This window comes from Stegodyphus dumicola, chromosome 10, assembly GCF_044657685.1.
Source record: "Stegodyphus dumicola isolate Sdum_Otavi_A_Nest chromosome 10, ASM4465768v1".
Classification (NCBI taxonomy): domain Eukaryota; kingdom Metazoa; phylum Arthropoda; class Arachnida; order Araneae; family Eresidae; genus Stegodyphus; species Stegodyphus dumicola.
Window position 1 is genome coordinate 168,636,959 of NC_140777.1, and position 14,488 is coordinate 168,651,446.

The 14,488-nt window shown below is 33.7% G+C and overlaps 1 protein-coding gene across 1 annotated transcript in view; it reads left to right on the forward strand.

Moving 5' to 3' along the window:
- Positions 1-1,476: 1,476 nt before the first annotated feature.
- LOC118203506 (uncharacterized) overlaps positions 1,477-14,488 on the forward strand; it is a 33,964-nt gene continuing 20,952 nt past the window's right edge. The window contains exons 1-2 of the mRNA XM_035375792.2: positions 1,477-1,597; positions 6,251-6,398. Coding sequence (XP_035231683.1) covers positions 1,596-1,597; positions 6,251-6,398 — 150 coding nt within the window. The 5' untranslated portion in view covers positions 1,477-1,595. The remainder of the gene's footprint in view (positions 1,598-6,250; positions 6,399-14,488) is intronic.

Genomic DNA, 14,488 nt, shown 5'->3' on the forward strand with positions numbered 1-14,488 from the left:
ATTTCCATCGATCAACAATATTTTTCGATTCTTCTAAATTTGCTTCGGGCAACGAAGGGAGACATGTACCAATGAGGAGTATTCAGGTGTGATAACACTAATGTCATTTGGATCATCAGATTGCGGAGACAAAGGCCTAGAATTCATTCAACCTGAGTTACCAAGGTTGTGAATTCGGGATTAGTCAAGATCGCTGCTCCCATTGATCTCTGAAGATAATACTTCATAGATTTTATAGAAGATTCCCGAATTCCTCCAAAATGTGGCGTGGCTGGAGGAATAAAATTCCATTTAACATTTTCTGAAGTCAGGAAAGAATGGCGATGTTCATTTTTCTGACATAACCGAGCCTTAAGGCACTCCCATTTGCATTATTTGCATTATTCTTGTGCTAGAGTAAGCATCACCAACTGAGACCTTAAAAATCCTGTTGTTAATGAAAGAGAAGATCAGGGTGAACTCCCGTTTAAAGTCAATAAATTTGGATATTAAACCTTCATGCCAAACGTGGTTGAAGTTTTCGCCACGTCCATCATGAGGATAAGCAAAACTTAATTTGCAGTGAAAGGCAGCGCCAGCAAACTGGGTAAAAATGTTCCTCAGAAACTGATGCTCCGTCTGGTATGTTATTTTCCTCCCGACTGCCAAAAAATCTCCAGTACCTTCCACTTCTTGAAATTTCTGGAAGGCATATGAGTGCCGAAAACTGTTGCAGTTGCACACAAGATCATTACAATACCAAGTACATTTATACAGGGACCGGGTCAAAAATTAGTCGCCAAAACCGTCGCCAGCTTGGCAATAAATTGGCGATGTCTTGCTAATTTAGCTGGATAGCCTTTTACTCAATGCTAAAGACTTGCTCCTGTATTCTTATTTTTACCTCAACGCTTCGCCTTTTCAGATTTCCATGTTACATTATACAAAAGATACTATTTTACATATAATTTCACTAAAATTATTTACTTATATACAATATTCGGAGCAATATTATGTTTTTCTTCTTTAATACTGAATCATGTTCATGGGTATTTGAAAACAATATCCATGAATATTGCGCATAAAGATTTGCAGTAAAGTTGAAATAAGCAATCATTAGTGGTCCAGGATTTAATTTATTTCATTTTGCATTAATTAATTAATTATTATTATAATACATAATTACATTGTTATTAATTACTGTGAAGAAAATTGCTTCAGTTTATTAACATTTCGATCGATTAATGACCTTCTGGAACGAATTAAGTTCGTCATTAGAGGTTTCATTGTATTTGTAAATGCATGCGTGAAATGTCCGTTTATTTGTCGTTTAGCTGCTACGTAATAATGTACAGAAATGAGCACCTGTCTAACAGCTGGACTCTTCCTACTATTGCCAAAACTTGGCGCTCAGCGATAGGCCACTAAAGTCGCCTGTTATTAAATTTCGTAACATTTTTCTATTCGCGAAAGTTTCAAAGATATTGGATATATTACGTCATCTTTGTATAAACCCGGAGCAAAGTTTAGGAAAAGAATCCAAAAGTCTCAAAATCAGGAAAAGGATCCAGAAGCTGTTGTGCTGTTCTGTCGTAAAATACTTAAAAGTCTCCCTAATGTAAGTAAAACTATGATATTTTGCTGCCTGTTGTTCTTTAACCCCTTCCGCATTCATTAGTTATTTTATGCCAAATAAAAATAATTTAACAAAATATAAAATTGGTCTCCTTTAATTTTTATTAACTTCACTTTCTTACTTCTTAATGTCTATAAAAATAAATAATGCAATTATTTCTTGCTCTCTATTTTCTGCAGCTCTGAGATGTTCGCTCTGCAATATGCGTGAAGACAGAGTATCTGCAAAGATTTTGTCTTAATTTATTCTTTATTTATGTCTTAATTAATTCTTATTAATTCAATAGATTTTGTCTTATTTATATTATTATTTATTATTATAATAATTTTGTCTTAATTTATTATTATTTTGTCTTAATTTATTCTTTAGATTTTGTCTTAATTATTATAATAATAATTAATAAATTCGGATAAATTCCAGAATTATAATTATCTTTAATTTAAGTTCTTTAAATTAAGTTCTTTATTATAATTATCTTTATTATAAATTTAAGCGCGCTTGAAAATATTTTAAGCTACATGCACAGATGAATCGAAGTGCATGCTCTCAAGGATATTTAATCAGGGATCATGAAATAATTTTAATTCGAAAATTTTAAGCAATATTTTATTTTCAATGTTTGAAATGGCTCTACGTAGAAAACATTTATAGCGTCCGTGGTAGGAAAATAAATTTAAACATTAGGTTTTCTGTTTACCTTTGTAGTTATTTTATAATTTTTTAAATTTGTCTATGTTAACAAATTAGTGTTCCACAGCTCTTATTACATGGTTGGTATGATTGTTAATACATTGTATGTCTCCCAGACGATGCAATACAGTCCGTACAACGCCTAGGAATGCTGAGTATCAAATTATCGATCTGATCTTGGGGTATATTACACTCAAAAAGCAATGCCTCTCCGAAGTTTCGGTAGACATGTAGGAGGAGGATGACGAGCTGCAACTCGTCGGACAAGCATGTCCCACACGTGCTCTACTGGATTCAAGTCCGTGAGAATGCTGGCCTCCTGATATCCTCCGATTAAAGGCATTCGCTTACCATGTTTGCACGGTGAGGAGGGCGTTGTCATTCATAAACAAAAATTATGCGTCCATGGCGCCCCGAAACAAACGTACATGTTGTTCCAGAATGACGTCTCGATAGATTTGGCTTGTCATGATTCCAATTTGAACATGTCAGTTCTGGAACCCAGAATAATTCCACCCTAAACGAGCACTCCTGCACCACCCTAACGGTGTCGTTCAATGATGTTTTCTTGGTGGTAACGGGTACCTGGAGCTCTCCATATGAAAGTCCAGCGAGAATCACACTGTAAGCTAAACCTGGACTCGTCGGAAAACATCACACAAGCCCACTGTTGCGGTGTCCACAATGCATGCTCTCTACTCCAGGCTAACCGCAGGCGACAGTGAGTTGCAGTAAGTGGAACGCATCTGACAGGTCTACAAGCGTATAGACCAATCTGCCCTAAGCATCTGTACACGGTTTGCCTTGAAATTGTCGTACCAGTGGCTTAAGAGAGCTGACAAGATAGGTCTGAGGCTGTGCTTCGCCTGTTTCTTTTGGCAGTAACTGCCAAATACCGGTCCTCATTCGGCGTTGTAACTCTGGGGCGACCTGTGCTGTAACGTCTACTCACCATCATCTTGGAATCGTTGTCAAAGCCTGGAGATGACACTCTGGGCAATTCCAAGTTCGTCTGATACTTCCAGTTGGGTACGCCCACCTTCCAGACGGCCAATAATTCTACCAGGTAAAAAATCATCCAAATGCGTCCTTTGTGTCATAAGCATTCGGTTATTGCACTGAAATGCTTATAAAGTGCCTGCGAATAATTTTACTTCTTTGCCTGTATTCCTTATATATCACTCTCTTACACTCTCGTCATTGTGACGTACCATCAATGTCATCTGGTTACTTCCTGAAATTTGCATATGATTCTTGAAGATGTGTGTAGTGATTCTACAGGTGATATATTTATTTTAGAGTTCGATTTCTGCGTGACTCCGAATTATCCTTAATTTATAGACATGAGTGTAGTATGATGCTGTTTGGTGAAAATGATTCTAATTTAAATAGTCGCAAACACTGTCAAAGGAATTTTAGAGTGTATTAAAAGAGCTCATGAGGTGATAATGTATAAAATCACAAATTTAACCACACAAAACTGCAGAATTCGTATAGGCATTATTTAATTCTGAAAGTAAAATAATCAATAAAATAAGTAAAATAATAAGTCAGAATAAGAGCCTTTCGTACATAAAAGTTTTAATAGAAAACTTATACAGTTTTAATAAAAATACCGTACTATCTAAAAGTGTTAAACAAAATCTTTTTTTTATTTCTTGAAGTTATCTGTACTAGAATTTCCACGAAACGTTTGAACGGCTTATCTAATTATTACGAAAGCACTATTAATGCTGAAATACATAAAAGGAAGAGGATTTTTTTTTTTAAATTTTATCCTTTCCTAGAATTTGGTTTAACTGTAATGTTATGACGTTTTGAATCGAATTTGATTTTGCAGTTTGATTTATCGATAGCGAAAAAAGTTTTTTACATTGTTTACTTTCAGTAGCTTTAAGTTTAAACACGTTTAACGTAATTTTTGTGTTACTTGTATGAAGTAAAGGAATTATTTTAATCTCTAAATATTTCGGGTATCATATTTTAAAAAAAATATTCATTTTGACTGCTCTCGAATTCATCTGAATGATGTTTTTGAGTGACATCTACAGTCAACACACTACGTACAATCGTATAATATGTATCTCGCATAACTCAAAAACGAGTTGTCGTAGAACATTAAAATTTTATATATATGGCACTGTTATAACATCTAGTTCTGTACTTCCTTCTTTCGTTGCATTCGGTCCCACCAAACGTATATATATACGTTTGGTGGATTGCATTTAAATACATTTCCTATATATATATATATATATATATATATATATATATATATGTAAATATTAACAATTAATCAATTGTAAGTAAGGATTATTAAAAATCCTGGGTCTAGGCTGTAATGATTTAATTAAACATAATTGTAATTAAAGGGGAATACTCTTATTAAAACTCTTATAACTGAAATTAAATTAAGAAAGCAAATAAAGTAAAAGAATTATAATTTGAAGTCTAAATAAATTCCAATACTCCAATTCATAAATTTTAAGTAATATTATAAATAATTTAATTTAAAAATTTATTTAAATTTCAAATTGCAATTCTTTTACTTGATCAGCTTTCTTAATTTAATTTGAATCATAAGAATTTTAATAAGAGTATTCCCCTATATATATATATATATATATATATATATATATATATATATATTTATATATATATATATATATTCCCACTCTTTTACCCGGCTGGATGAGCTCAGTTTTTATTCTCATAAGTTGGTGAATTGTGCATTTTTCGATTTAAAAGGGATAGATTTATATTGCTCTTATGCTCCGGTTAAAAGTTTTATGCCTGTATTTAATCTGCCCAGAATTATCAACAGTTTAAAAATTTAAGTGGTTCTAAGCCTAATGAGGTGGCTATTTGTTTAAATTTGAAACTCCTAGTAAAAGAGTAAATTAAGTCAATTGGACTTCAGTGTCTTTTTTCCCCCTAGCACTGAAATTTTAAATTTTGTGCACTGCAAATTTTGTCTTCATGCCCGCTGGCCGAATGGCTTGTTTTTGCGTAGAAACTCTAGCTTTAATCGTAAAAATGTTTTTTAAGCTTTTTTAACTGCATTTGGTATTTTATCTTTTTCTTTATTTTACAGTTTTTAGTTCAGATTTTTTGATTTTTATGTATTTTTGCCTTACTGCTAACAGAGAATTGATTTGTTTGATTGATAAATATATCTGTAATGAAATTGGAGGAAATGTATTTAAATGCAATATATTTATATTACCTTAATTAATAATTAATTAAGGAAGTCATGTGGTGTTCACGTCAGATTTTTTTTATATGTTTTTGTTCAAAATCTGATAGGTTTTGCAAATAATTTTAGTAAATGCAACTGGAAATTGAGAAGAGAGAGTATATTTAGCATACAATGTAAAATAATTGCATTGTATACATACAAATAAATTCCACTGTTATTATCGCATTATAAACTGCGTCAATCTAGCTAACCACGATATACGTCAAATTGAGAGATTTTAATTTAGGCTTGCATCCTCTATATTAGTCACCAGTATGCCTGAAAGTTAGTAACAATATATACTATACTACTTATCACGTCCCCAGACCCTTTATCATGCGTTGCTTTCCAAATATCGAAGCAAAGGGCAAAGCAACTATAGCAAACAGAATCTTAAATTCTACCTCGTATCGAGAACTCTCATCTTCGGACTTCATCATATGTCAGGCCCAGTCGGGATACTGAGGATACTGGGAAGAGCAAGAACGAATTATCTTTCTGAATGCCAGTTAAAACACCAAAGCATCATCAGCATCACCCTTTTAAAATTTTCAAGATAAAAGAAGATACTCCTCTATATGTTTACTCCGTAAAATGTATCCTAAACTAGGAAGATCTTATATTGCAAGGATTTTTGTTTTCAAGTCAACACTGTACTTGACATTCACAATATTTTAAAGGAAAATTTCTTATTTTTCTGATTTTAGGTTCTGCAGGATGAATATATTCTTAGCTCTAATCTCAGTAGCATCTTTATACCTTTCGGCAACTGCATATACCCATAATAGAGCTCCTTCGGAACACCAGGAAACCGTAATTCCTCGCAGTCCCATCGTGTATAAAATAGAGCTAGAGGTAGTTGCAATTCTATTTTTTCAGTATATTCTAAATTTATTTCTGTTATTTTGTAACAACGCATTAAAAGTTTATAGAGATCATGTTTTGTGCTTTTTCTACCAGTTTATAATTTGGTACCTAAATGAAGGTATTAATAGTTCAGGTTTCTTTTTAAATTGAAGTAAAGTCTAATTGTGATACAAAATTGTACAATATTAAAACTTTTGTGAAATAGGAAAAATTAATAAAATGCAAATTTTAAGCTCTTGGCTACTTGTAACAGTTTGAACGAAATTTTGAATTTTACCACGCTTTGTTAAATGAGAAATATTACATAAATTTATCTTCCTGTAATTCATCAAATATTTTAATATCATATTGCAAAACAATAGCAAACAGAATTTCAGGGAAAGCCTTAGCAATCTCTTAAGGAAACGCGGTATTAATACTTCGGATCAATTTAGTTATTTAAACTAATTTACTTTTAACTATAATTTAACACATTTAAAAAGTGGTAATTTTTCGCGACGTGGAGGGATTAAGGCTTTATATTTAAATTCCCCCGCCATTTTGATTAATTTGTATGTGTAATTAATGCATTATTTACTAGGGTCTTTATCTTTCTAAATTAGTTCAGTTGATCACATTTTGGAACTTACCAATGAAAATGTATTCCGCATTCCTTCACTAAAGATATTCTCCTCTCTTAGGTATTGCAGAGTTCGATTCCTGGCGAAGGCGGTTGTTCATTTTTCATCTCTCCGGCTTTTCCAAAAATACCTAATGTCTCCACAGTGGCGCCCGAACTAAAAGGGTGTTGGATGAGGATTCTTCACACCCATGATTTGGCGAGTGGGTCCCTAAAAACCCCAGTCGCCCTTTAAAAGGAGGAGTACATAAGGTATTTCTCCCGCCTCCTAGCGTGCCTTCATGGTGTAGTGGTTCTGCACGCTGGGCCGGTATTCCAGAGGTCCCTGGTTCGATTCCCGGCGAAGGCGGTTGCTCATTTTTCAGCTCTCCTGCTTTTCCAAAAATACCTAATGTCTCTACAACACTATCTGTCTAAAAGTATCGGGGCACCCAGTGGTACGAACTCGTAGAATCCTGAGACATAAATTAATGTGATGTTTGTCCCCCTTTTGCATCGATGAGATCCTGCAATCATCTGGGGTGACATTTCCTCCAGTTTTTGTTTGGTGGCCGTAGGAATTGACTTCCAGTCGCCCATCACAACTGCAGTGAGTGCTGGCAGGGAGGATGGTAGATTTAGCTGGTAATGTAATCTGCGTTCTAATTCGTACCAAAGGTGTTCTGTGAAATTTAAATCGTGGATCTGGGAATGATAGTCCAGTTTTTGAACAATCATTTTGTCAAACCATGGCTGCGCAATTCTCGATGTGTGAATGGAGCAGTTATTCTGCTGGAATAGAAATGGATCTTTTCCGAAATATTGCCATCGGATTGGGACAGCAGCATTGTCCATAATATCCATATATATCTCATTGTTCATGTTTCCAGTCACAGGAACTGATGGACCCCTGACCAAGTCACGAAAAACGACCCCACATCATTGCTACCACCAAACTTTGCAGTCGGCAAAATGCAGTCATTTAAGAAGGCTTCTGTTAGAATGTTTGAAATTTCACGAACTGATTTCTCTCAAAAATAGCATCCCATTATACTGCCACTATTATAAGTCATAACCTCCTTTGACTAATGCAAAACAATAGCAAACTGTCTCACAAACGCATAAATATGACTTGACAAACTACTACCAACACTTTTATAGCTTTCTGTTGCTCACCAAATTACGTCATCTGCCACCACTTCTTTAGGAGAGCTGTTCGGAGTTTTTGGCAAGATAGTGCATAATTCAAGAACTAACGACGGACTGCGTATAAAATTATTAATTACGAGGAGAAAAACAGGTGTCCATTATCAATTGTAGACATGTATCTAGAGGGAAAAAATATATTGCAAAAGCTTAAACTGGTATAGATCATAACTAAACATATCAATTTTGAGGTCGATTTGATATACGGTCTTCTTTAGGAGTAAAAGGATTTTCTGTTTGCTTCAGCTATGCTGCTGAAAACTTGTTGGGGGTATGAAGATATAAGGGACCTACAGCGGGTAAAAAAAGTATTGACAATTGCCTATACTTGATCAATCTAGCTAACAAAAGAAATCCCTGACAATTTTAGTTGTACATAATGAACACAGGAGACAATAAAGACACAAATCCTAATGAAACTTTCGTTTTAATATGCCTTTTATACAAAATATACAACAAAAGCGTAAATTTGCATGTCAAAAAAGTATTGGCAAGATCATACAGTAAAATGTGAGAACAAAATTTAATACTTTGTATTCATACCTTTTGCATTTATAACAGCTTATAATCCATTTCTCATAGAGAAAACCAAAGTCCTCGTTGTTAAAAAGGTCCTGTTAGAAAAAACCGAACTCCTGTTGGGAATTGTGTGCCATGTTTGCAGGAGTATATGCTTAAGTTCATAGTTACACGAAATTTTATGTTTCCTGACTTCTAGGTCCAATTTGTGCCATAAATTTTCAATTGAATTTATGTCAGGGGATTGAGACAGTGTCTTTCACTGGCGAGGAGCGTTATAGATTAGCTATTGCTAGGTGAGGTTCACTGTATCCTTAGGGTCATTGTTCTGTTGAAACACAAATGATGTTCCTAAGCCAAGATTTTGGGAACTGAATTTCATGTTATGGGGCAATATGTCAATGTACGTGCTGTCATAATACCATCAACGAAGTACAGGTTATCAACTCCGTTTGCTGCCATACAGCCCCAAACGACGACGCTCCCTCCAACATGTTTTACAGTCGGTGTTAAATGTTGTATAACAGCTTTAAATAATATTAAAATCTTGTAGTTTAAATAATTTAAATAGATGAACATTAAGGTATTTGTGAATGGCAATATTTGAAACCAGACTCGAGTGCCTCGTGCGACTCTCGCACGAAGAATGTAATTTATTTTTAAATGATAGAATATGTTTTCTATTCTTGTTTGTATGTCGCCATTTTTTTGAGTGCTAAATAAAAGTTATTGCTGTGTTCCATCATTGGAGTTGCTTCATATTGCCAAAGAAGTATCACAGTCTTAATTATTTTGGAGGCACCGACCGAGATCGAATAATCGTGCGTATTTTTATTTTATTAGTTCATCACTGAACATAGTATTAGTGATACCAGATTATTACTTCCTGTTCATATAGAATTGCTTTATTTTATTAGTTCATCACTGAACGCAATATTAGTGATACCAGATTATTACTTCCTGTTAATAATAAATTGTCTTATTTTATTACCGTATTTGATATTATATTTAACATTCATTTTAGTTGTCCATACGGTAGATATATATATATATATATTGCTCTATGTTATTATTCTTATTTTAATCACAATTAATGTGGTAGAGAGAATGAACTTCATATAATTTAAATATTTCATTTTTGAGCTATTTTGAAGAAATATAAGGAACACAGTGTTCGTTAATTTTAAACATAGAAACAATGTCTTACTTAGGAAGAGCTCGTAAGGAAGATTTGCAAAATCTCGCAGCTGAACTGGGAGTTCATGTGACTGCAGATTTGAAAATAGTTGATTTAAAACAGAAAATTGTTGAAAGTAAAGATTATGATGAAGTCTTCGTCAAAGGAGTCTTAGACACAATAATAGAAGAACGGAAAGAGAGGGAGGAAAGAGAAGAACGTAGGAGACAGGAAGAAGCAGAAGAGCGGAGAAGGAACGAACAGTATGAATTAGAGAGATTAAGACTTGAAGCAGAGAAAAAGTCTCAAAATACTGGACAGTACCGGCCGAAAACGGAGCTGCGTCACCTTATGCAGAAATTCGATGACAAGAAAGGAGATATCAGTCTATATTTGCTATTGTTTGAAAGGCAAGCAGAATGAGCTAAAATTGATAAAGAAGAATTTGTATCTCATTTACTAGGACTACTTCCTTACGAAGTAACCCAGTTAATAGCTAGAGAACCCTCCGATAAAGCTAAAGACTATGAACACGTGAAAAATTTATTGTTAAGACGGTTTAAACTAAGCCCGGAAAAGTTTAGGCAGAAATTTATGAAACATCAAAAAAGTACCGAATCCACATGGGTGGATTTCAATTATGAAATAGAAAATTATTGCAAAGAATGGGTGACTGGTCTAGGAGTTAAGACTTTTGATCAGTTGCTAGATTTGATGGTGCTTGACCAACTTAAACGTCGAGTTCCTCCTGAAATTCGAGATCATTTTATTGATGAATGGGTAGAGATGATTTCATCTAAAAAATTAGCTGAAAAACTTGATGCCTATGAAAACGTTTGCGGAAACTTTCAAAAAAGGCCTGTAGTGGATCGGCAGAAAGAAAGATACAATGCACTAACTCAAGGTAAATTGAGTTCAGATAATAAAAATAAAACTGAAAAAAAATTGTCATCAGGATTTAATTCGCAAAGCTGGTTTCATAGACCTAGAAGTCCACGTCCAGATGATAAATATGAAAAACGAAAAACGCCACAATGCTATCAGTGTGGGTCCTATCAACATTTAAGACCCCAATGTCCAAAACTTGAGAATAGTACTGAATCTCCGGCTAATCTTAACAGAATTAGTGCAAAACCAGAGGATAAATTTCTATTACCTTATATTAGTATGGGTTACGTAAATGGTCATAAAATTCCTATATTAAGGGATTCAGGTGCTAGTATTGATATAGTTTGTCGCAAATACATCACGCCGGAAATGCTGACAGGTGAATATGTGTGGGTGCAACAGCCATTAGATTTGAATCCAACCTGTTTACCATCGGCTGAGATCGAACTAAATTGCGATCTTGGGCGAGTAATAACTAAGGCTGCCATTATTAGAAATGAACTCGACAAAGGAAGGTATTTATTAGGCAATCGAACTTTTGCACTGTTGAATAAACAAAGAAAGGAACCTGATAATCATCCTCCCCAGGTTAATGCCGTCTCTACTAGAGTTCAAAGGAAAAGAAAAATAGCTGAAGAGAAGATCTTGGAACCGGTGAAAGAAGAAAATAAAGCATCCAGAGATATCTTTGAAGAAGTTAAATCACCGGAGTTAAACGTGGAAGATTTTCACGAAAATTTGAAAAACGATGAAGAAATTAATACTGAGAATCATTTTGCAATGCAGCGTTATCATCATCTTTCGGCTTTTGATTTAATATCAAAGCCGCTACTAATAGACGAAGAAAACAATTGTCGAAAGCAAATGACAAATGAATATTATCCAAAAGGCACAGATGAACTGAGGAAATGCTTTGCTGTGAATTATAGCCGAGGAACTGGTCCACCATGGAAAAAATCTGGGCGCCGTCAAGGAAAAAAGGAAGACTAATTTGATCATTTTGCATCTTTTTCTACTTAAATGTGGTATAAAAATATTTGTTTAAAACTTAAAAATTTTGGCCTGAAATTTGGAAACTTATGAGAGAATTTATCTTTTCTCTTTATGCATTCGAGCAAGCCGAGCTTATAAACTTTCGAAATTTACAGAACTTTTCCCTTCCGTAAAAGTCTCTCCGTTGGAGGAGAGGTTGTAACAGCTTTAAATAATATTAAAATCTTGTAGTTTAAATAATTTAAATAGATGAACATTAAGGTATTTGTGAATGGCAATATTTGAAACCAGACTCGAGTGCCTCGTGCGACTCTCGCACGAAGAATGTAATTTATTTTTAAATGATAGAATATGTTTTCTATTCTTGTTTGTATGTCGCCATTTTTTTGAGTGCTAAATAAAAGTTATTGCTGTGTTCCATCATTGGAGTCGCTTCATATTGCCAAAGAAGTATCACAGTTGTTTTCCAGTTCGGTGTTAGGCTTTCTCCACACATATTGTCGTCCACCACTCTCGAAAATTTTAAAATTTGATTCGTCAGACAAAATAACTGTGTTCCGAAATTCGTCTGATAAATTAACATCAGATTTTGCAAAATCTAATCTCTTTCTCCTGTTTATTTCTGAAATGGAAGGTTTCTTTCCAGCTGCTCTTCCATAATAACTTCCTCCCCGTCAAACATTTCGTATAGTGTGTACACTTAAAGTTTTATGCGAAGTATTAGCAACATCTTTAGCTAACTGGGGTGCACTTATTTTAGGGTTTTTCTTAGGCTCTTTGATAATGCTACGTTTGATCATGCAGAAAGTATTCGAGGCCGTCCACTTTTAATCTTATTTTCCATCGATCTTGTCTCTTTGAACTATTTTACAACACTTCTAACAGTAAATAAACTTATGTTCAGCTGCAATCCTATAGCACGATCAGTTAGAGCCTCATTTCTGAGCTGAATAATCATTTTTAACATTAGCATCCAACTCCCTGGACTTTGAAGTCAGTTTATCACAGTATTAGCAAAATATCGTTTTAAAAGTTTTCAAGTATCATTTCAGACTTTATATTAACAGGGTTTCTTATCAGTCTAAACACGTGACCTCAACATAACAAAATTTGCATAGAAGTTAGAATTTTGCCAATACTTTTTTTGGCATGCAAATTTACGTTTTTGTTGTATATTTTGTGTAAAAGACACATTAAATTGAAAGTTTTATTAGATTTGTGTGTTTATTACCTCCTGTGTTCGTTATGTCTAGCTAAAATTGCCAATCATTTCCTTTCTTAGGAAATATGATAAATTATGGGCAATTGCCAATACTTTTTTTACCCACTGTATATCAGACCACCTTTGAAAGCAATTCAGTTTTGTTTAACTTCTACGACAATTTGTCCCATAATTTTATATTATGTAAGGCAACAATTCAATTCGTTTGCAAGGTATTTTGTGTTAACTTACCTATTATTATGATTTAAATCTTTATTATAACTTCTCCTTTCCTTAGTCCTCACCGGAATAAAAATTAGTTGTTTTGTGTATTTAAGCTGAAGGTCAGACTGTTTGGATTAGAGCTTCTGCAGCTGCGTCTTGCTGTAATGTACTCACTATTGATACCTAAGTTGTGTTTCGACTTTAGCGTCTTGGTAACAGACGTTTCAAATTATGCACAGTTGAACTTTAAGAATATTATTTGGTTTTGTAGTTTCAGACTACATTATCTGCATTTAAACTTAGCGTTACTTCATGTAAGTTAATTATCTGTAAGAAGCAGAAGTTCATCTGTTGCACAAGCCATGCTTTTCAGTTTATTTAAGCCTTAAACAAAAAAATTATTTTTTATTTATTTTAGACTTTGTGATTTATTTAAGACTAGCGATAGCTTTTAGTATGCATGGCTTTGACACAAGCTTCTAGATACAGTAGAATACTACAGGTTTCAGAAACTAGCTATTAGAACTCGTGGCTTAGCTTTTAAAAGGGTTAATTGTACACTTGCAGTACATCCAGAAAATTATAAATTAGCAATTGCAGTAACATGGAATTGCAGTACATCCAGAAAATTATAAATTAGCAATTGCAGTAACATGGAATTGCAGTACATCCAGAAAATTATAAAATAGCCTGCAGACATAAAAGTACGCAGCAAATTAAGTGAAAAAGCACTTATAAGACTAAGCTAAAGGCATGACAACAATATCCATCAGATTAATTCCACAAATACTTCCCGTCTTCCCGTATTCTAAAAATTTCTAGAATGTTTAAAAACATTTTATATTTTATCAGTACTTTACTATGATAAATATAAAAAGGTAACTATGAAAAACATGTCTCTTAAATCTTTCCTCATCTTTATTCTTTCATAATACATTTACAAGCTAAAACAAGAAAGAGACCTAACATAAGACCTAACAAGAAAAACGAAAATAATAAACTCAAACCAAATTTGTTACATGTTTTACAAAAAAACTATATATACAGAAAATAGTTGGAACACACACAATCACAATCACACGAAAATTCATAATTCAAGTTTTCTTCCATTTATTTCCCTAATAATTTTTCTCTGCCACTCTCTTAAGTTTTGTGTAATTTTTAAAATCGATTTCCAGGTCGAACTGATCTGATGATTCTGCGGAAAACTTAGTTGCTTGACAGATCTCGATGAAGTGGATGTTATCGCACTTATCATATACACACTTTAC